This window comes from Curcuma longa, chromosome 3, assembly GCF_044706935.1.
Source record: "Curcuma longa cultivar G26 ecotype Majalengka, Jawa Barat chromosome 3, ITB_CL_G26_1.1, whole genome shotgun sequence".
Lineage (NCBI taxonomy): Eukaryota > Viridiplantae > Streptophyta > Magnoliopsida > Zingiberales > Zingiberaceae > Curcuma > Curcuma longa.
The window spans coordinates 17579071-17604532 of record NC_133863.1 but is presented as its reverse complement, the minus strand read 5'-3'; the positions used below and the strand labels follow the sequence as shown (position 1 = coordinate 17604532).

Sequence of the window (25462 nt, the reverse complement as noted above, 5' to 3'; positions counted from 1 at the left end):
ATAAAATAATTTGTATAAGATAGAGGGAAGATTGTAATCGTTGGGTGGAGATTAGATCGATATATCGACAATAATTTAGGGTGTCTTGTTGGTATGAGCTGGATCTGATTTTCAGTTGAATTATAAATTTGGACCAATGATTATAGCGATTGGTATGGACCGAGCTTAAATAGTTGAGAGCCTAATTTACCCCAAACGCAAACCACCAATGGTCATGCCAACAATGTATATATGTATGTGGCTGAGTTGGTTAGCACGAGATAAATTTGCTGAAGTGGATAAGGATCGAATGCAATGTCCTCTTCTGTAATGGTCAAACTGTAGCTTCTTGATTTATCTCTTCATAAATGGTCGTGGGGTCTGTTGGTGCCCCGATTTTAATGTTTAACCAAGTTAGTTAGGTCCTGTTGTTGTTTTGATATCTCTGCTAAGTGTGTAGAAACATAGGAATGGATGAAGTCGAGCGTAATACGTAGCGGACGAGAAGGATTACGCGGGGAAGTGAGCCGACGGATTCAGTATGCGGGTGCGGAAGAGCAAAGAGTACGGACGTGTGCGACGTCCGAGGGACGAGAAGCCGGGAAGAAGTACGCTCGAGGGACGAAAGGTCGGAGTTGGGTTCGGGTGAGTCTAACTCCGATTGGTCAGAAATCACCCAAACATCATTCTATAAAAGTCAACCTTGTTAACTTTGATCAAGTCAAAGGTTGACACTTGACTTTGAAGACCAAACAAAGTCCTTGAGAAGCTATGAAGATAAAAAGAAAAGGAAAACTTTATCTCTTCAAGCTTAAAGGATTGCTTCGAGACAAAGACAATTAAAGGATAAGGTTAGCCGAAGGTTTAATCAAAGAAGATAAAAGTTTTTGAACTGACCAAAGGTTTAATCAAAGAAGATAAAACTCAACCTTATTAATCGATAAATATTTATTTTTCATCAAAGATAATTTTATCTTTGATCAATGGTTGAGATTTAAGTTTATCTCTTATCAACAATCAAGATCTTATCTACGGATCAATGGCTAGGATAAAATCCCATCTACGACCAACGGTCAAGATCAACTGTCTAAGGCTATAAATAGGCTTAGAAGTTTAGAGTTAGAAATTGAATTTGCTTGTAAACTCTCTCTAAGTCTATGTACTTTAACTTGTAAAGACTTCTTCGCCTAAAGGAGCTTCTTAGTTAAACTTCAATTGTCTTAGAAGCAACTATCCAGTTGTAACCAAGTTTAAAAAAGACAAGTGCCTATTCTTTATTTCTTAATCTGTCTATTCACCCCCCCCCCCCTTCTAGCCGGTCCACCTTAATCCTACAAGGTTGACTGTGTGGGCGGCTGGAGTGATGGATTCCACCTTTTTTTGCTGAAGTATGTATGTAGCTTATTTTTCAGCAAAAAGTAGAATTCATCATCCAGCGATTCCACATGGTCGACACCACTATACGGGGAAAGCATTGTCTCGATTTCGTCGAGATTCAACCCTTGTCTACTTCAATAAATCTGTCTTGTAGTAACCAACTCAACCATACCTCGGAGACATGTATGTAGCTCATGTATCTTCACAAATATGATATAATGGTAAAATAAATCTAGATATAGAGGAATATTTTAGAAGTCGACTTCAATTTACTGGATAGACAAGTAAAAGGAAATTTGTTTACATTCAAAATTAGTAGGATGAAATGTGTACCCCTTAATTATTAAACTAATAATAATACTAATAATAATAATAATAATAATAATATAGTAGAGCGGATCAAACAAGTATACTATCCTCACTCAGAAGGAAATTATCAATTCTCATCTAGAGAAAGGAAAATTACAAATTACGTTAGCTCAGTACATGAAGAATATATGAGATCTTAATTCTTTTTTATAGTTGGAGGATACGATCTATTTTTTATAAAATACTTGAAATTTTTTTATTTTTATTATTTTCAAAATTTAAATTTGGATTTTAAAATTTAAAATCTTGTTTTCTTTATTTTTAAAATCTAAATTTTGATTTTTTAAATTCTTAAAATTTAAAATTTAATTTTTAAAAATTGATTTCTGATTTTTTTTCTTCAAATTTTAGGTTTAGAAAACTTCTTTTTTGTATTTTAAAATTTTAAAAATTATTTTTATAATTTTGAAAACTATTTTTTTATTTTGAAAATTCTTAAAATCTTTGATTAAATTTGAATGGTTCAAATGATGATTATCTTGATTAATTAAATTCATATTAATTAGTTTATCTTTTAGATTAATTTTTTAATGAATCAGATCAAGATTTTGATTGTTTCGACCAAGATACAGACTAAATGGATCATCACTTTGATTGATCCAATCAAGATTTTGATTCATATGATCAAAGTCTTGATTAAATTGATTATTTTTAATTAAATTCAAATTAATTGTATTTTGATTAATTAAATTATTTTTATTAAGTACATTTGAATTAATGAATTGTTCAAATTAATTGAATTATAATTAGCATGCATATCACTTTTTTATCATGATTTGAACTAGAAGAATCTAAAGCATGTAAATTTACACGACTCTGCACTTAAAATAAATTATATATTATTTTAAATTAACTTTAAAATTATTATTTTTTATCTCCTACTTGACCCTTGACAACTCAGACTCGAGTTCGACTTGATCTTCTAGTTTTGATGGATTCCTGTGAAGCTTGATCAACTAGATCCATAGATCATAAGCATTTTCACACTTACCTACTCAGCACAAAATCTCATTAGGTAAATTATTTCATAAAAATTTAATTACGTGTACATCCTTTGATCTTTGGGAAGAAGGTTTCTTCAATGTCGGCTAATTGTCATAATTGCATATTAGGATGAGATTTTTTATTGCCAACCTCCACATCTCGAAGTTCTCCATCTCGTATAGTGGTGGTTCGTTGATGCATCGGCCAAACTTTTCTTTGTATTCCATCTTATCTGTTCTTTTACACAAACAAAAAGAAAAAGATGATAAAAGAATAAAAACCTTTTAAAAAATACCTCTAGCTTACTCTTCAGGCGGTTAGACTAGTGAAGTGTCTTCTTCTCTGATATCAATTTGTAGGATCTTATTTGTTGCTAGAGCAGGGGTGAATAGCACTATCACTTTTTCTTCATCTTACTATCAAAGTTATTAGTAGCGCAACCGAAATAATACAAAATAAAACAAGATAAGAAAAACAACAATATTTAAAGTGGTTTGGCAACCCTCGATGTCCATTCTCCACCTATGTTTCAAATGTGAGCACTATTGATTTTCTCCCTTCCAGACACTTTTTGGAGATGGAGAAACTTCCTAGAAGTTTGGTAAGAACAAGCACAAATATAAAATAATTAATTAAAAGCACATAAAAAATGAAAACAAACTCGTTGTAAAGTGACTGGAAACTCTGAGTATCGCAACACTTCTCTTAGCGTTTGTCAGATCACATGAGCATAGTTTGGAGTACTTTTTGAGTATTAGAATGAAGATGGATGCTTACAAGAGATGCTAGAAGATGATGCCTCGATTCCTCTTTTATAGAACTCGATCGACACTCTTCCGGTTAATTAGACCTCCGCTGACTCGACTGCATCTCGATCCACTTTGAGTGAACATCCTTCGGTCGGTTGAAATTCAATCAAAACTTATCCGAAGACCGACTCATGCAAACCCGATCACGTCGACTTTCGGTTGATCAGACCATTTTGGTCGATCAAACTTTTTGATCAACCAGACCATGGTTCAGGTCGCTTGGACCAGTTCCCAACTGGTCCAGCTGATCCTCCCAGCCTTCATCTACTTGATGCTTCCTGTATGGTAAGACACGCAAGCAACATGCAAAACAACAAGCAAAACCTAATACTTGATCTACTAAACCTACTAAGTCTCGTTTGACGAGTGTTTAACTCTCAGTTAATCCACCGAGACTTTATCATCAAGTATTCAACTCCCAACTGACTCTCTTGGACTTTACTACCAAGTGTTCAACTACCAACTAAACCTCTTGGACTTAACCTAGTTCTAAACTAGGTCTTCCCCTACCTAGCCCTGCTAGAACTTTCACTGTTTAATTTTCAACTAAAACTTCACTGCTTAGGGTTCATTCCCCTAGGGGTTTTCCCTTACCTGAAGTTCACTCCTCCAAGACTTCTCGCTAATTGAGATTCACTCCCTTAAGATTTTCCCATTGCTTGGAATTTACTCATCCAAGATTTTTCACCACCTAAGGTTCACTCATTTAGGATTTTTCCTTTTCTTGGAGTTCACTTCTCCATGATTTTTCACCACTTAACGTTCACTTTCTTAGAATTTTCCACCAACTGTCAATCTGGTCCTACTTGGACTTCTCACTCACTTCTAAGCTTCAAGTCAACCTTGACTTGCTTAATCATTTAGGATTTTTCTTTTTTTTGGAGTTCACTTCTCTATGATTTTTCATTGCTTAAGGTTCACTTCCTTAGAATTTTCCACCAACTGTCAATCTGGTCCTACTTGGACTTCTCATTCACTTCTAAGTTTCAAGTCAACTTTGACTTGCTTAGACTCGGCACTCAATTTGATCAATTATGATCACATTATTTAGTCACCCTTGACCAAATTCCCTTAAACAAGATGACACATCTTTGCACAAAAAGATGATATGCTTGATTCTTGATTTAGTTTTAACATTCTTAACATGTTGATGTATTAGCGTGCATTAGCATATTAGAGAAAAAGGGATGGACCAAGGGGTAAACTCTAATCTCGGATGTATAAATTGAACTTGAGGATTTATTTACGAAAGTAGTTTTGATTCTCTCGAGGGTAATATTGGTTGTCACATAGCGTAAAAGATCTATCCCGATGTGACTACCATGAGAATAGAGGTCATGTTAGAGTAGATACATCAATATTATCTGAGAGGAAGCATCGATTACCTTAGGATAGATCATCTTCAAACATAATCTAATATTAAGGTAAGAAAGAGAATCACAACTAAATTGTTAATGGCTATCATGGTGAAATTGAAATCCTTGGATTGTCTCAAGAACTGATTTTCTCATTTCTCATCGCTTTCTATAAGTTCACTTAGTTTTGCTTAGTTCCTTTTCATAGCTATTCACTTGTTTCAACTTTATCTTGATAGCCTATTTTGCATGTAAATTAGTAGTTAATACACAGTCCTAAAGGACGATAAATTTACTACTTGACGACGATCATGCACTTGTAGTTTGCACCCATCACTTGCTCGCGCTGTTCGACTAAACCCCATCAATCGATTGCTACACTTCAGCGGGAGTTACTATTCATGGGCACAGAACGATTCTGACTCGCTCGCGTGGTTCAATTGAACCCCATCAATCGATTGCTACCCTTCAACAATCAACTGCTATGCACGATTTTATAACCCATGCCCTAGCAATCATTTCTTTAAACCCAACTCCTCGGCTAATTCACCCCACATATCACCCATTCTTCTACTATGTCCTCTCCCGCCAACTCTTCATCCGATAAGCCCTAGATTCTTTCCCATTAGCTTCTACGATTGAGTCTTCATGTCCTTGACGGCCAGTTGTGTCTCCAGCTGGCTCTCGACCCCTCTTCATGCACACACCCAGAGCTAGGGGTTCGGACGTCGATTCTTCTCAGGCGATCCTTGATTAGTTAGTCTATTCTACACGTTTGACTTGCTTCTTGTGCATCATGGCACCAAAGTAAACCCTAAACCCAATCTATGTTTGTCTCTATTACTTCTGATTTCCATTCACTAATCGGTTGCATTGTTGGTTTGCATTCATGCATCATTTTGTCATTCTCATTGTTGCATTGTTGATGCATTCCATTCATGACATGATTAGGCAAAAAACGTAAGCAAGTTGCGTCCGATGAAGGCTTGTCTGGACATCAACCAACGATCGATCCTCGTTTTCCTAATGCAACCCATCAAAGATCATTTCAAAACCATAAATTCCAACTTGTTCTAGCATGGTTGCTGGATGAAAATTTCTTCCATGATTACTGATCCAATGTGATCCAAGTAATCTAGCATTATAAGTTAGAATCTATAGTATCTTATAAGCATGATATAAATATAGACTTAGTCATCGAATTTTACGATAATTTACAATCCTTCGGTGATGACCTTCTATATCGGACCCCCCCCCCCCCCCCCCCCCCCCCCCCCTCTAGCTCTCCCAAGTCCTAATAGATGTGAGCCCTTTCCGTTGAAAATTTGCATGAAGTAGGTTGTCAATGCGTGGTGGATGTGGAGAGAAGAGTTATAGCAATTCAAGCCGGAGGGAGAAGGGTATGTTAGTAGTGAGAAGCAAAAAATAACAGGGAAGGTGATGGGGAGATGTTGAACACCGAAATATGAATTGGCTCTGATACCAATTAATGTAGCACAATAGAGCGAATAAGGATACAATCCTCATCTAGAGGAAAGTTATTAAAGGTAATTACAAATTATATTAACTCAAAACGTGAAAAATACATAAGATCATAATCCTTTTATATAGTTTAAGGACACTACCTATTCTATATAACATAACAAAAAAAATCTTAATTTTTCTGATAAAAATCTAACTGATTTTTTTTTAAAAAAAAACTAAATAACTTTTTTTTAAAAATCAACTAATTATAAAAATTAATAATTAAAATAATTTTTAATAAATTAAATTCTTGGCTGCTCAAATATATAATGTAGCTCAACTATTTGTATTACCTGATGTGAAGTGATGAGTAAATATTCATATTATATATATAATTATATAATGTATATACGTTGAAAAGACATACATGAAAAAAAAAGAGATAAAAAATTATCCTTCTATCTTTTCATCTCAATTTATTTACTGTTGCTGTTTCTTGTTGTTTTATAACACATTATTTGTATAATACTCCAACCAACAGAGGATGGAATCTGTTAATTAGGCAAGATTCAAGTTGAAATATTATTGTGTCTAAGTTTTTTTTTTATAATTGAGGTGTCCTATTTCGTCCAATTAATTTTGAAGATAGATGATCTTCTCTTCTAGTTTACCTATTAAATATATAATCTAAAACGCAACTTATGTATGCTCAAAGCACAACTTGTGTCTAGATTTTTTTATTGGACTTGAGAGGCAGTGCACTCAAATTCTCGACTGATTAAGTGGTTGTTGCTGATATGTGACCTTATCCTTATGGTTATTGGGTCATGAGTAGGAGTTATGCAAAAGTTAGTGAATTAGTTTGAACATGATGGAGGTATGACCCAGGTTTATGATTTCTTTAAAACATCCTAGTCTTAAGAAGCCCTAGGTGAGGACAGTGTAGAAGCTTTATATATATTCAACCTAGTTATGCTATCACGCTCTAGATGCTGGCACAGAGGCGAGTTCCAACTAGAGACAGATAAGACTATTTGAAGGATCGATGTTGTGCTTTTTGTTGGTGGGGGCTAGAGATGCCGGAGCACTTATTTTTTGGGTGCTCTCCTATAGAGGTCATATGGCGGAGGATCAAAGAATGATTACATATGGGGCATGAGATATCTACCTTCAGGCAGTTGCTATGAGTCTTCGGGCGTTTCTTCAGAGGAGGTCGTCTCTTGACTAAAGCCAGATATCTTGCGATGTCGGCTTTGAATTACTTTGTATGGAGAGTTAGGAACAACTATTTCTTTGATGAGGGGTAGTTGGACAATGAGAGGATTTATAGAAATGTACAAATTCAAATTTATCGATTATTGGGAGTATTTTCTAATAACTCCCCACCTATGACGAATTAACTTCATCATGATCGATTCCAAGCCCGGATAAAGGAGGGTTACGTTAGGTTGCTAGCCAACATTAAACTAAGGCAAATGTTCAATAAATGGATTTATTAAACTATTGTGCTAATGTTATATTGTTTCTTAAAAGGAACGCGTTGCATGATCCGACTATAACATCTTGGCAAAGACTGCTACATCTCCAGAATTCGAGTGTAATGATAAATATGCAAGAGTTTGTGTTGCAGGATCTGACTGTAATATATCGGCAAGAACTAATACATCTCTATAAGAACTTAAATGTAGTGTTAAATAGGCAATAGTTCTCATACCATAGGTTGCATTGGATAAGAACAAATATTATAGAAAAATTAATAGTCTAAGATTTGGAACATGTAACATAAGGACCCTCACTGGTAAAACAATAGAGGTAATAGATACGATGATTAGAAGAAGAGTTAGTATTTTGTATGTATAAGAGACAAAATGGGTAGGCAAGAAGGCAAAGATGATAGAGAACTTGGGTTTTAACTTATGGTACACACGAAAGATTAAATAAGAAACAGAGTGGGTATTCTTGTAGATAGTTTGTTAAAAGATAAAGGTATAGGAGTAGTTAGAAAGGATGATAGAATTATAGCTCTCAAGATAATAGTAGAAAAAAATTGTGGATATAATTAACATATATGCACCTTAAATATAATTAGATGAAGATATCAAATTAAAGTTTTGGGATGACTTAGATGAAGTATTATAAAATATTCCATCAAATGAAATGATTTTAATAGGAGACGATCTAAATGGACATGTTAGAATGAAAAATGAGAGAGTGCATGGAGGTTATGAGTTTGGAACAAGAAATGAAGAAGGAAAAATAATATTGAATTTTGCGATAACATATGACCTTATACTATCTAATACGCTTTTTAAGAAAAGAGAATAACACTTGATCACGTTCAAAAGTGAGAATAATAAATTGCAAATTAACTTTGTTATGGTTAAAAAGAGAGATAGAAAGATTTGTAAAGATTATAAAATCATCCATGGAGAAAACTTAACTAATCAACATAGATTAGTAGCGTTGGGTATATTCCTCGGGCAAAGCATCAATAGAAGAAAAATATACACGACTTTTAAAATTGAGTGGTGGAAGTTAAAGGATGAGAAATAAAATATATTTAAGGAGAAGGTAGGAGTACAACTATTAGGTGAAATATACGATGACTTTAATACGTCATGGGATAAGATGATATCAAAGTTGAAAATAGTAGTCAAGAGTGTACTTGATGAGTCAAAGAGACATGCACCACCAAGTAAGAAATCTTGGTGGTGGAATGAGAAAGTACAGGAGAAAGTAAAAGAAAAATGAATAGCCTATAAGGAATTATATATTTGTAAGAACGAGAAAAACTTAAAATAAAACATAATAGCTAAGAAAAAGTCTAAAAAAGTAGCGAATGAAACTAAGAATGAAACTTTTGAATAGTTATATTGAAAATTAAATACAAAAGAAAGAGAAAGAGACATTTATACAATAGTTAAAGTGAAAAAGAGGAAGATAAAAGATCTCATCCAAATAAAGTGTTTTAAAGATAAATACAATAGGGTACTAGTAAATGATGGAGAAATAAAAGAGCGGTGGAAGAAGTATTTTCATCAACTTTTAATGAAGGTTTAAGTGACCAACTTAACTTATGTAATTTAAGTAGGTCAAATGAGTATAGAAATTTAAATTTTTATCATAGAATTTAAACTTCAGAAGTATAACACATTTTAAATACGATGCAAATAGAAAAGTTATTGGATCCGATGATATTCTGATAGAGGTATAGAAGTGCCTAGAGAAATAAAATATTAAATGACTTATACAATTATTTAACATGATATTGAAAATAAAAAAATATGATCAGTGGGGAGTAAGTACTCTAGTTCTCTTATGTAAAAATAAGAGAGACATACAAAATTATGCAAACTATAGGGGCATTCAATTAATGAGTCATACCATGAAACTTTATAAAAAAAAGTAATAAAAAAAATATTAAGGAAGGAGACCACAGTGATCGAAAATCAATTTAGGTTAATGTTTGGAAGGTCGACTATAGAAGTTATACATTTTTTCAAACAACTAATTAAAAAGTATCGAGAGCAAAAGTAAGATCTACACATGATATTCATTGACTTAGAAAAAGTTTATAATAGAGTCCCAAGAGAAATTATATGGAGAATTCTAGAAAAGAGATTTGTTAGTGTAGTATATATTAAACTAATTAAGGATATGTATAAGGATGTAACAACCAAAGTGAAGACTTCAAGCAGATTAACTAAAATTTCCAATAAAGATAGAGTTATATCAAGATCAGCTGGTGCATATTGTTTGCATATGATATTATTTTGGTAGATGAAACACGTGAAGGAGTAAATGCTAATTTAGAATATTGGCGGGAAATACTAGAAGTGCAAGATTTTAAGCGTATAGAATAAAAATAGAATATATAAAATTTAAGTTTAGCAATATTAGACGTAATGAGATAATTATCAAGATAATAGATGATAAGTTGTCTAGAACTAAGAGCTTTTAGTATTTAGGATCATTTTTGCAAGACGATGGAGAGATTGAGAAAGATGTATTACATAGAAATACGAGCAAGATGTTTGAAATAGAGGAGAGCATCAAATGTTTTATGTGATTATAAAGTACTTCTAAAACTTAAAGTGAAGTTCTAAAAAATAGCAATTATACCTGCTATGTTATATGACATTGAATGTTGGGCTATAACTCTAGCACATTAGCAGAAGATGAGAGTTATAGAGATGATGTTTAAAGTGGATGTGTGGGTGGATGTATGACAACACATGGATGAATAGAATCAGAAATGAGAGTATTAGAGATAAAATCAGAGTTTTATCTATTGAAAGAAAATTCCGAAAGACACGTTTAAGATAATACAAACATGTACTTAGATGACTAATAAATACTCCAATTAGACGATGTGAAATGATTATAAATACACACATCAAACAAGGAAGAAAAAGATAAAAAAAAGCTTGATTAGCAATAATAAAATAAAATAAAATAAAATTATTTAAGTGTAAATGATGATACAGTAGGTGATATGACCCATGACGTAAAAGGATCCATTTAACCAACCCCATCTAGTAGGAGAATATTTGATTGTTGTATTGAGAGTATTTTCTCGTCTAATATTATGTTAGACATGATATGTTATTGATTATCGGATATTATACTTTGGACTTATTTTGATATATATATATATATATATATATATATATATATATATATATATATATATATTACTTATAAAAAAAATAATCTTTAAGATATTTATTTTTAGTAGGATTCTAAATCTTTTTTAAATATTACTTATATGTTAAACATTTTAAAGCTTGATCTTGTGGACATTTTGAACGAGAACTATTAGTCATGGTACTTGATTATGCTAAAATTCATTTGTGTTTATGAAAAATCTTTAATTTCATTCTACCTACTGTTTAATTCCTTGAAGTGGATGTGACAATTTATAATAATATTGGATGAGGACGTGAACATGGTTGCAATTGTATGTGGTTGCGTTACTAAAAAAAAAAATTGATAAATCTCAGTTAGTCTACTATTTTTGGGGTGATCGATCCGGTCCCACGAAAATTTTCCACCGGCCACCAGGGTAAATTGGAAAGTACACACAGCGGTTAATCCAGACGACCAACATCCTTTGAATGTTGTTGGTTGCGTTACTAGATTTGCTATAAAGTGATTTTAACATGAAGTAAAATAATAATTAAATTAAATTAATAATTAGAAAATATGTGTTTTAGATATGGTATGAAAGGACATTATCGTGTACAAATACTTAAACAATAAAGCATCACCCAGATCAAACATTAAAATACATGACTTTATAAAATTAGTCATCATGTTATAGATTTATAGAATTAAATAAGAATTAAATTTGATGAATATAAAATATAATTTAATATTATTTGATTCAATTTATTAATTTAGAGGGAATAAAATATTATTAGTTTAACCTTCATTATATTATTCTTCATTCAATTTATTTTTAAAATAAATTAAATTAATAACATTAATATTAATAATATTAATGATGATAATAAATTAATAATATATAAAATAAATAAATAAAATTTATTTATACTTTTTTAAAATTTAAAATAAATTTATATATATTTTAATAAAATAATTTATTAAAATAATTATTTTAATAAAACAATTCATTAAATTAATAAATATAATTTGTTAATTTATTATTAAATTAATAAATATAATTAGTAATATATAAAATAAATAAATAAAATTTATTTATAATTTTTTAAAATTTAAAATAAATTTATTTATTTTAATAAAATAATTTATTAAATTAATAAATATAATTTATTAACTTATTATTAAATTAATAAATATAATAATCATAGAGAAAATTTTTATTAACTTTCAAAATTATAAAAAAATCTTAGACTGCCAAGGTAATTACATTATGAGTTTATAACCATATTTTATTGATGTGACGGTGATGCTGCATTACTTGGGAATCATTGATAACTTAAATCAAATAAGATTATCGTTGATAATGTTAAACAAATAATTAAAATTATCAACGATATATAACTCTAAATCAAACACACCTTAAATGTCAACAAGCAATCAACAATTTTAGAATAACATATATAGACGTTAGTATCATCACAATGTAGCTTAGCTTGCAATTTTTATTTCCTTTAGAAATTTATAATGTTGTAGCAGATTTACATATAAAAAATTAAAAATTTGAAGGTACTTCATGAATAAAAACAAATATTAAGTGGTATTTTTTTTTTCAACAAACAATCTTAATCTTTAAAAAATACAAATAAAGCTTCTTGTCACAATAAATTCCTGTCACAAATTTGTGACGGGAATCTGCACCGTTCGATTTTAAAGTTAAAATTAAATCCAGACCGTAGATTGAATGAGTGATTGTGATGGCTTGGATTTAATCTTCTATTTTAAAATCTAACGGTCTAGATTCCTGTCACAAATTTGTGACAGAAATTTGTTGTGACAAGAATCCCAACTGAAAAAATATAATCAAAACTTTCAGGTGTCTTTGTAACCTGAACTACTACTACTTCAATTTTCCACTGAAAATTTCAAATTAAGATTAAATATTCAATTAAAATTAAATTGAACTGAATCGAATTATCAAAATTGAATCAAATTAAATTTTTTAACTAACTAAATCAACTGAATTTTAAAATAAAAATCAAATAAATCAAATCGATAAAATATCGATTAATTTAATTTTCGATCAAATTAATTAAAATAATAATTTTTTAAATATTATTAAAAATTTATAATTAATTAAAAATTTATCAATTATTTAAAAATTTAAAATTTATTTATTTTTTTATTTTAATTAATTTGATTTATTTAATTTATAAAAAATTTTAAAATCCAAATTGAATCAATTAATTATTTTTTTAAAAAAATAATTAAAATATTAAAATAATCAAATTAAAATTTTAAATTCGATCTAATCTGTTTATGGATTTAACAGAATTTTTGACACCCCTATTTGAATAGGTATCGATTCGATCTTCAATTCCCGCGTGTTTGCCCTAGTAATAATTTCGTCCCCTTTTAGCTTTAGCTCCGCTGCTCACTCCGAACTGCCTCTCCTCTCCTCTCCTCGAAATGGATCTCGTAGATTTCTCTCAGATCCAACGCGTCGTCTTCCTCGTCGATCTCCATCCTCTGCTCGATCTGCAAGACCCGAATCCTTACATCGCCTCGATCGTCTCGGCAGCCCGACGAGTCATCTCCTTCGCCCCCGTCGCCGCCTCCCTCTTCGCCTACAAGCTCTTCTTCTCGTCCCTCTCCCCTCTCCTCTCCACCTCCAAAGTTCATCGCCTCCTCGGCAAGTCTCCCACCTTCCTCTGCTTCGACCGCCCTGTCCCGACACTCGATTCGCTTTCCCGAACCCTAGCTTCGCTTCGCTCGGCCTTCGATCCATCCGTTTCCGCGGGCCATGGCTCCTCCAAGGCGTCACTTCTTGCCGAATCTCTTCTCCAGCTCGAGCATGACTACGGCTGGGAATCCCGTCCGCAAGATCGTAAATGTGAGCATGAATCGCTCATTATCCGCTCGAACCTCGTCTTGTTGCTCTCTCCCTTCTCCCAAAATCTTGACTTTGGTCTAGAAGATGGCGATTTGGAGTCTGGGGAAGAGTGTTGTTCAGCAGTGTCTTCTGATGCATTACTGAGGCGATTTAACAAATGTTTTGCGTTAGTGAAGGAGCGTTTGGTCTCTCGTGACATCCATCTCTGCTGGGTCGATGTCAATTTGGACTATCATCGCGAGGAGGTCCTGGATTTGGGGGTTTTCGGTAGGGGAATGAGGGAGATGGGTTGGGGATTTTGTCCCACTGATGCAATTGTTTTAGGATCTGCTTTTGTTCCTTTCGGGCTAATATTCCCAAATTTGGGATGTTCAATGAACTTTGAAGTCGGTCATGGTGATTTGAGGAAGGGAAATTCAGACCTTGTTCTTGAGATTGTGGATGTAAAAGGAAAGCCTTTGAAGTGCAACACTTGTTCTCTTCAAGTAATTGATTTGGATATGATCACAGAAAGACCTGAGACTAGAATCTCTTTGAATAGTTTTAGCAGTGAGCCATCAACGATCTATGTTAAAGGAATTTGTAGCAGTGATATAAAGGGGACGATTGCTAATAATTCAAGCACTTTATATCTGCTCAGAGGAGTTTCAGGAGATTCAGGCAAAGCTTCTCAGGGTGACAAGCAAGATGAGTTTTTTGCAGATAAAGTATTGGAATTACTTTGCGGCGAAAGGGGTGTCTTTGTTGCAGGTAAGCCAATTTGGCAGATATTTCTCAATTTCCTCTACAGAAGAAACTATTGGGCTGTTGTGTCTGTTTCTGATAGTGAAGACCACTCCACTCAAGGTATATTAATGCCGTTTATGCCCAATCATGCTTTGCTTGCTATCAAGAAAAAGAATTTGTTGAACCCAGGCCAATTAATTGTGAAAAAGACTAAAAGAATAATTGAAATGAGTAAGAGTTTTACTCGAAAAAATGGAATGCTTAATGCTCCTGCATCTGCTGAGTCCAAGGAGGAATCTACAAGGAGAAGAAATAAGATGCCTCAAAATCAGATTCAAAATGTCACTCTGAGTTCCTTCCGCAAAATGGCATTTAGTAAAGCAACTGATTCTTTAGGGTTTGATCTGGAACAATTATATTTCAGTAGGAATAGTGGCAAATCAAAGAAGTTAAAGTTCTTGAAATGTTGGATGCGGCAGATTGTGAAGTCCAATTCAGATTGCCAATTTATGTGGGATGATCTGACTGAACATTTGGACACAAAAGAAGACTCACAAATAAGAACTGCAGTCTCAGACTCACAAATTAGAAATGCAGCCTCACATGATGAGCCGGAACCAGATGCCATACCTTCCTCCATGGATGATGCATATCCAAGTGGTTCAACAAATAATGATATTGCAATGCTTCAATACATGGAAGATACAGATGCTTTTCTAAGAGGCATTCCTCAGAAGATTCAGCAAGGCTTATGTGCACAGGATGCAGATTTAGGGATGCTAGCTGAGCGCATAGTTGATTTGTGCATTAGAGCCCTTGATATGCAATTGAATGAGAATACTAAGAATTTGGTCTCTGATGAAGCTGGTGATGCTTCTTATGGGAAGATTGCCAATGAACTTTCTCATCTTCTGTTAATGAAGCCAAAGGATTTAACCTTGAAGTATAAGATCACGAATTCTGCCAATAATGCATCACAAAATGCAGTGTCTGATCTGAACACCAGAGAGTATAAAATTCGAGAGTATCCTTCTTTATGTTCTTTATGTTGCTCTTTTTAGCTGCTAACTTTCATAGTCCAGACTAGTTTATTCCTTAATGGTAATCAGGCATGAGTTGCAGATCTTACTTAGAATGGAATTACTTTGTTCAAGTGTTGCACCAAACATCGAGGAGGATGCGAAGCAGAAGATGATCAAAGAAATATGCTCCCTTTTACAGTTTATTGACATCAATCTACAGGGGGAATCCTTTGGTTATCAGCACATTGTTGATTATGCAGAAAGAACTATCAAACAGAGGTATTTCTTTGGTACATCCAAAGTTAGTGCAAGTTTTTTACTTCGAAGTTTGGTGACTAAATGGCTTCTCATCTTTCCTGGAAATTATTTGTTATGCGTTCTTTTCCTTGGAAGTTAGAGTGACTAACTGCACAAAATTTGCTGTAGTATGTTTGGTTCATGGAACAAAGTTGATAATCCATATAATAATTATTGTTTGGAAATGGAATATAGTAGAATAGACAAGAAATGTTTATGTGCTAGTTTAGTTCGTAGAATCAAATAAGTGTTCTATTATAATTTCAATGTTTGGTTCACATGAATTGTGCAAGTAATGGACAAATAATCATCTCTATTCTTGAGCTAACATATCCCCATAACTTAAAAACTCATCTTGGAAGAGACCAATTCTAATATATCAAAATAATCATTTTTGGAAGGAATAACCATGCGTGATTAGGAAGGAATAATAGTTTTGTTAGAATTGATATTCTAAGTGCATTTTAAAACAAACACAGTAGTAACTATCACATCAGAATTCACTAGACATGGAATAGTTATGTGAACTAACCATGTTGTTAATGGATTCTCTGTTTATTTGAATAATTTAAAGTACATTAATGAAACGTGCAAGGCATTGAAATTTGTTATTTTAATAAAACATGAATTGGTTCCGATAGATAAACATGAACTATAAATGTTTTAATAAAACAAATTGTGTGCAAACACACCGCACAAAAGTATTCGATATAATACAATTAATTCAATAAATAAGTACCAAATATTAACATTTAAATATTCATTGAAAATCAACATATTTAATTTTACTAATGTGAATTTCACATTTATCTAAATGAAATATTTGATTGTCTTTGTGTTGAAATTACTTTAGATTTTAAGTTTATGAAAATTTGAAATATCACTTTCTCTCTAGAATAAATGTGATAACCTATTAAGTTGTTGATACAAGTGTTTGAAAGCTTAATTCTTGGCTTCACCTACTGCTTTCTTGGCTATTGCATATTTTTTAAAGTTTTCTTTGTTCTCATAAATGTGCAATAACTTACAGATTGTTTGTTTTTCATCACTTTCTCCTATACTTTCTCATACCACCATCAAAATTATTTGGTGGCGTCTTTCATCTTGACTCAGCGAGTACATTCTTGACCATTGTTTTCAATTTGATGTCATCTTATCCCATGCTGTATTCGAGTTGTTATGTATTTCTTCTATACTTTTGTTCGTCATCTCTCCTTAAAGATATGTTACTTCCTATCCCATGTTGTCGAAATATGACCTATAAGCAAATCAACAAACATAAAAGAAAGCTCAAATGTTCCTTTATACAAAAATAAATTCTCTGAATTCAAATTAGATTAATGTCCAATTTAGTTGCTAAGTCAATAACATAAGATCAATATCAAATTTTCTCACAATATAAAGAGACAGAGTGAGTGAGCATAGGGATCATTAAAGGAGTTTTTAGAGAAACATTCAAGGTGAATGTGAATAATCTCTAACATGCTTATGATGTGTGTCAACAATGTATTTTATAAATTCTATTTTTTGTGTGATTTTCCCCTTGACAGTGATGCAATGTGTGCTAATAATTTATTTTATTTGTTCTATTATTTTGTGGGGTTTTCCCCTTAACAATGACATGGTTTTCTTAAATACATAGTAAAATGCTCAACAAACTCAAAATAACACCTAATATCTACTTGTTGACACACTTTAGACATTTAAACAACTTCAAGGGAACATTTTCTTGTAGACCAGCATTCTTTTTAGTTAAATTTAGAAATAGGTAAGATAAAATCTGTTAATCCTTGGTTTGTACCACTACTCATTTAAGCAAGTTTCCTAGGCTAGATTGACATCCATAGTTTGATCATCAATTTGTTGATGAAATGTAAGCAAAAATATAAGTTGGTTTTCAAATAATTTATATGGGAATTTCTTAAAGTAGTTAATAAATAATATCCCTATTTGACAATATCAATGCTGGCAACCGATGTAACTTTAGAACTTCTTAAAGAACAACTTGGCTACTTGCAATGTTTCTTATTCCCATTTTAGAAAATCTATCCAATATAATTGCAGAACTTCTTAAAGATAATGCTATAGTTATTTTTCTTATTCTCATTTCAGAAAATCTATCTTCTACCACTAAAATAGTTTGAGGGAAGTTCTAAAATAAAATCCATACTAAGGTCTTCCAAGATTTGTCAGAGATGCATAATAGCGTGTAAAGATCTATGTTTTCCTTGGTGGACATATGTGACATTAAGACACGATTCCAATATAACACCTCGCCTTAAAGATGGCTAAAAGAATTTATCATAAGACCATATCTTTTCTCCATGTAATTCCCTAACTAGAGAGTACCTTTGTTTGGTGAATAGATAGCTATGTATCTGTGAATAAGTCATCGTCTTTAATTTTGAAGTTTGCATAATTTCAATGGTAGCTATGATGAATAGCTTACAAATTAACCGAAAGTTAGGACATGTAAGCAGTACTCATCTAATTAAGATCATATCTACCCTTTGTAGGGTGGTCACAACTTGACTCATGCATTGGTAGGTTTTGTCCTCTTTAGGTTACTGCAATACTAAAATGCACTCATGAAAAATTAAAATCCTCTAATGTATTTAACACAACTTTTTTGTGATTAGATAAAACTAAGTGCTTATGATTAGAGTGCTATAGGAATTTATGTGGCAACAAAGAGTACTTTCAGTGCCTTAAGGCTTGAATAATCACATAAGACACTTTATCATGAGTAGAGTAGCATTGTCGAGTCTCATTTATTTTTTTGCTAAAGAAAACAATCAAAGTATATTTTAGCTTAGAGTACCTCTTATCCTACTTTGGATGCATCAGTAGCTACCTTAATCATTCGGAAAGGTCTTTGAGGACAAGATTCTTAGTCATCTTTTCTCTTAATCTCTTAAAAGGCCGTAGAGACAAATTAAGTCCAATGGAACTTCTCTTTTTTATGAGAGCTAGATGTTGCGAAAGTTTCTAATAAGCAATTGTGAAAGGTCATAAATGTTAGGATCGGTGGCATGACTAGAACTGTGAATAGCTGAAAATCTAAAAATATAAAAATTGACTACTCTTGCAAAATAAGATTTAAATAAAGTTAGCACAAAATAAAATAATAACAATTCAAGCAAAATATTAAACATGGTTTAGACTCTTGTCCTCCATGATCTATTAACATGTTAAATAAGTCACTCCTCGAAATTCCACTAATCAATTCTCCATTATGAGGTGGAGAAATCTCTCACATAATATTTTTACAAAGATAAAAACAATTAAAACATGAAAGAAAATTGAAAGTAAAAGAAACCTTGTAAGAGCTTGAAGATAAAGATCTTAAGCTCTTGAAGTTTCAACTAGAAGACTTAGAGACTGAGAATTAGAAAAGAATGATTATTGGAGGTGTTGTAGTGTTATTTTCAATGTTCCCTTGGCTCCTTTATCTATATCCTTCAAACTGAGTTTGGATAAGCTTCACACAGTCGTTTTGTTAGAATTCAAGTAATTTAAATGAACTCCACTTGACTGGAACATTGACCGTGGAAGTATTGTCTACCAATGACTATTCTCTAATTGACTCAACTCTTGTCCAATTGATTCAAATCTATTGTAGTTAATTTAAACTCTTTCATCAACTAAACTTGCAAGCTTACATACCAATGAACAACATTTTCAGTCATCTCGAACATGATTTTCAGACTCATATCCAAGTCAATTGACTAAATCTCTTCTAGTCGACTCAATTGGTTGTGATGACAAACTTATCCATCTAATGAATACTTTTACAAGTTGACTCAAGAACTCTTTGGTCATCATAATTCAAACAGAGTGCAACCTATGGCCAACAATTGATTGCCTTGTTGACTCAAGTCACTTTAGTCAAATGAACTCGCTTTAAGTTGAATCAAGTCAAATAGAACCTTTTTCTTTATGAGCAAAACATTTATAGTCGACTACCTAGTTGACCTAACTGTCTAGTCAACTGAAACATGCCTTTAGTTGTCTGAATCTGCTTGAGGATATCAATTTTCGTTAACTACGACTTAGAACAACACCTGCTCCTTAGTCGAGTACAAGCCAAGGTAGACCTCTGCCTAAAAACAAACCCAATATTGTAGTTTCTCATAATCTCTCATGACTCATTATCTTCTCACCTAAAGGCCTCACTTTTGGGTCTTTATCCATTTGTCTAGAGGCAGAGATCTTTATCTTCTTGCCTAGAGGCCTCGCTTCTAGGTCTTCATCTGTCTCCCTAAAGGCCCATGTTTGGTCTTCATTTGCTTGCCTAGACGTCTTGCCTTTGGGTTTTCATCCATCAGCCTAGAGACTTGCTTTTGGGTCCTCATCCAATTGCTTAGAAGCCTTATTTCGGGTCTTCATTAAGACCTCTTTTATGTTGAGGCCTTTTTGTAGAATGAAAAAGGCCTTCTTTAAAGATGAGGTCTAATTTACTCAGTTTTGACCAACTAGTAATATATAACAAACTATTAAAAAATAAAAAATTCTGAAAAATTTTCCACTATATTATTCTCATTGAAAGGGCAATTCAAAAAACAGATAATGAAGAACCCCTATGCTTTGAAGCGTAAATCAAAATGGCGATGCCAATGGTGGTACAACTTTTTTTATTTATTGAAAGGGGCAATTCAAGGATAATGGTGATTATTAGTCATTTAACAGTTGAGATCTTCTTGGTGGAGGACAACTATGCAAATAAATGGATTGATTATTTTAAATCTATTAATAAAATAAATCAAATAATGGTCTAGTTTATATTTTATTCTACGCTTCCTATAGACATTTATTTTTCTAACACCTTCAGTCCATGTTGCACTGTCTTTGTAAAATAAACATTTATTTTCTTTTTCTAACTACCACCCATGCGTGATTATGGATAATACAGTTGCATGAATGATATTATGGGCATTGCTGTTGCAGTGAAAATGTTGCGCTATTGTTGTGTATTGGCATTAGTTAGATCAAGTTATTAGAAGTTAATTTTGTGTCTGTGAAGATGTTCTTTTACAATTAACAGACAGGGAAAGGAGACAAGTTTACAATCTCAAAAATAGTATTTGTGTTATTTCTTTCTGTTCTGTTCATCCCTGTTTATCTAGATTGTTGTTTCTCTTGTCTTTAACAAACCCATAACCTCCTCTACTCACGGAGGACCATGCCCAATAAAAAGCTTTGTATTTTCCTTAGGTTTTGGCTCATTTTAGTTTTGATATAGCTGTGTGTTGGTAATAAACATTACACAATAACTTGTAATATGAACATAAAATGTGAGCATAATCTGTTACGCAATAACCCATTAAATCAAGACCATTCCCTGAATTTGCATCTTAAGGGGTGAGCATAGTTTGATTTATCATTTTATTAAAGATTTTTCAAATCGAACTAAATCAATAAAGTTCACACCCATTTGAACTGCTGTGTGATTTGGCTTAAATAAAAATAAAAATAATTTATAATTTAATACCAAAAAACATTAAATATTAATTTCTATCACCTTCATGAGTATATTATTCTAATAAATTGCAACACCTTACTGTATTAGCAGTCATGAGTATCATCTTTGTACATTTTCTCAAGTTAATCTCAGTTGTTTATACTTCATTTGGAATCGTAATCTTTTGTTAAAACCTTTCAGTGTCTCTCCATGTTCCTATGCTTACATGATATGCTCATTGCAAGACTGATCATTCACTGCACTGTCAAGTAGGATACCATTTATTGATGTGTTTTACCTAAGAACATTGACTGAAACGGTTTCATTCACCAACTCATCCAGGTACTCCCATTGCTTAGGAGATATCATTTGCAAAATCTACAATCAAATGGAATTTAACTTGTTTGATGATGATGAAGTTGAAGCTTCTGACTCATTACCCAGCAGCAGCAACAATGAAGAGTTCAAGAGGCCGAAGGAGCATACAGTCGGAGTTACCGGCTTTGGAATGCAGCAAGAAGAAATGCAAAATAAGCACCAGCGAAGGCTAATAAAAGCACAAGAACTAAGAGATAGGGAAAGAAGGCTGTCATCTTTCACAAGCTTTATTCCAGACTTGAAGAAGGTTTGGGCACCTAAACGGCGCAGAGCTGAAAGGTTGATGCATGATTCGCTAACAAAGCTATCGAAAAGAAGGAGACGACGTGTTTCCACCAGTGACAGAGTTTGTGAGACTCCAATGACGGGACTGAAAAATCATTCACGAGTGCAAGCTGATAGTTCTAGCTGCCAAGTTAGCAATTCCAAACCATTCTCCAAGGCCTTGTTTCATCATGACGGTGAACCTGGTCCTGGTTCATCCCATAACAGCGACGCTGCTCTCTGACATTACTGTCACTGCCCTCTTTGACGGTGAATCTATTGTGAGTTTCTTAGATGTTTGTCGACCTTTTTGTTCTTTATAGGAGGAGTATAATTGTGACTCGAGGCGTGGGAGTTTGTATAAATTTCTTGTATAATCAGAAAAGAACTGGAACACTTTATCGACATGTAATAGTTATCATTGCTGAAGCCTCAATAATACAAATTTTCATGGATGGCATCTATTTTCCTCAGGCCTTCAAACTGTTGGGACTTCATCTTTATCAACTAGGTCTTTCACTTGCCAACATCTATGAAACTTATCTGTTGCACCTGTAATACTTATCAATCTTTATTGCACCTGCACATAACATACATATGAGATCGACAAACATCGTCTAGCTTAAACTTTGCTCAAACATCAAAATCATATGTGCATTGTATGCTTAGGGCATGATTGCACCAACAAAGACAAACATCTTTGGGCAAGAAGTGAAGGAAGGCCTAGAGGTGAAGAGTCATTGGGCAATATCATTGAGGATGATGTAGAGGTTGAAGACTTGGAAGTTGTGTGAGCTATGAGAGATTGTCTAAATATACTATGGGGCTTATGTTTTTGGGCAACCTTGTTAAGGAATGATGTGGGTAAACTAAGTACTACCTAGGAAAACCTTCAACTAAGGAACAATATATTTGGTGTTGTAGTGGATAGTCAAGATCAACCTTGAGTTTTTTTTAATGAAGGTGTAAGCCGAGTGAAGTTGGGATCTTCAAGTAGATTTAGTTAATTGGAGGTGAGCCTTAGTTTATTGAAAACTTTTTGTTCATAAAATAAAATTCTTTTGTTTGGGCTTCAATGGACTAGACTAGGTTCTAGTCATTTGGCACCCAATCAAGGTTTGTTCTAGTCAATTGAACTTTTGACCATTATTTGTAATGATTATTTGTGTCGGTCCAATCAACTAAATCATATTTTTAGTCGATTGGAGGCATTTAAAAAATTAATTGTTGGCTAGTTATTAACGCGGTTAGATCTGTTATGTTATATGACGTTGAATATTGAACTATGGCTCGAGCACATGAGTAGAAGATGAGTTGTAGAAATGAGAATGTTAAAGGTGGATGTGTGGATATACGAAGGATGGACAAAATAAGAAATAAGAGTATTAGAGAGAAAGTTGGAGTTGTATCTATTGAGGAAAAACTTTGAGAGATACGTTTAAGATGTTACAAACATATACTTAGACGACCAATAAATGCTCTAGTTAAGCGATGAGAAACAATGACAAATACACACATAAAACAAGGAAGAGGAAGATAAAAAAATGACTTAGTTAGCAATAATAAAATAAGATAAAATTTATTTAAGTATGATGATGATATAGTAGGGGATAGAGCCAATGACGTAGAAGGATCCATATAGCCGACCCCACCTAGTGGGATAAAGCTTGGTCGTCGTTGTTGTTGGCTAGTTATTGGCGATTGTTCTATATAAGTTTTAAGCACGATTTTTCTTGATGAGTGTGCACAAATTCTTTAGTATTTTTCCATCAACAAAATACTAAAGCAAAATAACATCCATTGTAGCAAAAGGTGGAATCCACTATTTTAGTAGCCTCACACGGTCGATCCCATGACTATCTATGAAGAGATAAATTGGGAAGCTATAGTTGGCCACTATAGAGAAAGGCATTTTTCTTGGCTTTGTCGAGATTTGACCCTTACCTATTGTAGCAATATCTACCTCGTGGTAGCCAACTCAATCTTGCCCCAGGAGTTGCAAAATAACATCCAATGACTTACGAAGTTTGCGCCTATGAGTTCTTAACATTTTTCTCTTTTTTCTTATTGTTATATATTTTGTATAAAGTACAAAGTTTCTCCACCTTTGGAAAAAAAATTGATAATAAATTTCATGAGTATTCACTTAATGAATCAGTAGACCGTAGAGTAGGAGCCAAACTCCTGCAACGTAAAATAGTTTTATTTGTTTGTTGTTTGTGTTATTTTATTCTATTTTTACTATATATAACTCTTGACATGAACAATTGAATCCACACACAAGTAGAACATGTACTTAACAAATTTTTATTTGTCCTTCCACTTCTAATAGAAAAAATTTTAACTACAAGTACAAGCCATTTCACCCATTTCCTCTAGCCTATTTTAATCTAATCATCCATTCATAGTGATCTTATCAATTTGTGTTCAAGAGTCAACTAGTCTTTTCCAATTGATCAGAGGCAAAATGGAAGGATTTTCTAAGCAAGAATTGTGCTACCGCATAGGATCATAAAGAATCAAACAATTCTAATCATAGGATCTTGTTATCGATGTATAAGAATTTATGAAAAACAGATGAAATAAATATAGAAGTTGTAAATCCTAACTTGAATCGAGATTTATCATCATCCCTTGATGTTTCAAAGCAACCTGAAACAAGTCAAGAAGTAGTGAAGCTTGATCTTATATAGGAGTTAGGACGACAACAACTATATTCTTCCCTCCAGATGGAAGAAAGAAGAGCCAATCACTTTATTGGGTTTGTCTGTAATGACAAGATTGCATGTTACAAAATAACATGGACTTAGTCCACTGAATGAAAAAAGGAAAATAATATCCAACACAAAATATGTTCATTGGAGCTCACTTATAAAAGATTTTGAAGAGCTTTGGGCTGGGCATGAGTTTCACAAACAAAACCTGAAACCTCCTCTAATCTTGTGCTAACTATGCTTAAAGCTTTTAGGAGTTTGGAAAAGGTTGAAGCCTCAACTCAAGCATCTTGGTACTGTCTTTTATTTTAGCTTTACATTTTATTCTTGTTGAGAGGAGTACATTGATTATAAAACATCATACGTAGGTTCCTAATGAAATTTACCCTATTATATCTTGTTGAGAGTTCGATTTTAGTGAAATCTTTGTGTGGTGACTCATGAGGCAACTCATGTATTTTAGTACAATCTTTGTTGGTTTGTAATGAAATTTACCTAATTAGTTATTTGTTTACGTGTTTATAACTTTGCATATTTCCACTACATACTTTTGACATGAACAACACACATGACCATAATACTCACATTTAACTATTTCATTGTTTATATCTTGTGAGTTGTGAGAACCTATCTAGTTATCCTCTTTCCCTCAGATCCATTTGAACATTTTGTACATTCCAAAGGCAACTTGCAACATGAAAAATAAAATAAAATAATAACATACATAACTTGTAAGATAGATGTGGA

At 32.8% G+C, this 25462-nt stretch overlaps 1 protein-coding gene across 1 annotated transcript; it reads left to right on the top strand.

Moving 5' to 3' along the window:
• The first annotated feature begins 13429 nt into the window (after positions 1-13429).
• Positions 13430-22387, top strand: LOC141825686 (uncharacterized). The gene is made up of 3 exons (XM_074713073.1): positions 13430-15603; positions 15689-15880; positions 21702-22387. The coding sequence occupies exons 1-3, from the start codon at positions 13430-13432 to the stop codon at positions 22243-22245; spliced, it is 2910 nt and encodes a 969-aa protein (XP_074569174.1). The 3' UTR covers positions 22246-22387.
• The last annotated feature ends 3075 nt before the right edge of the window (positions 22388-25462 follow it).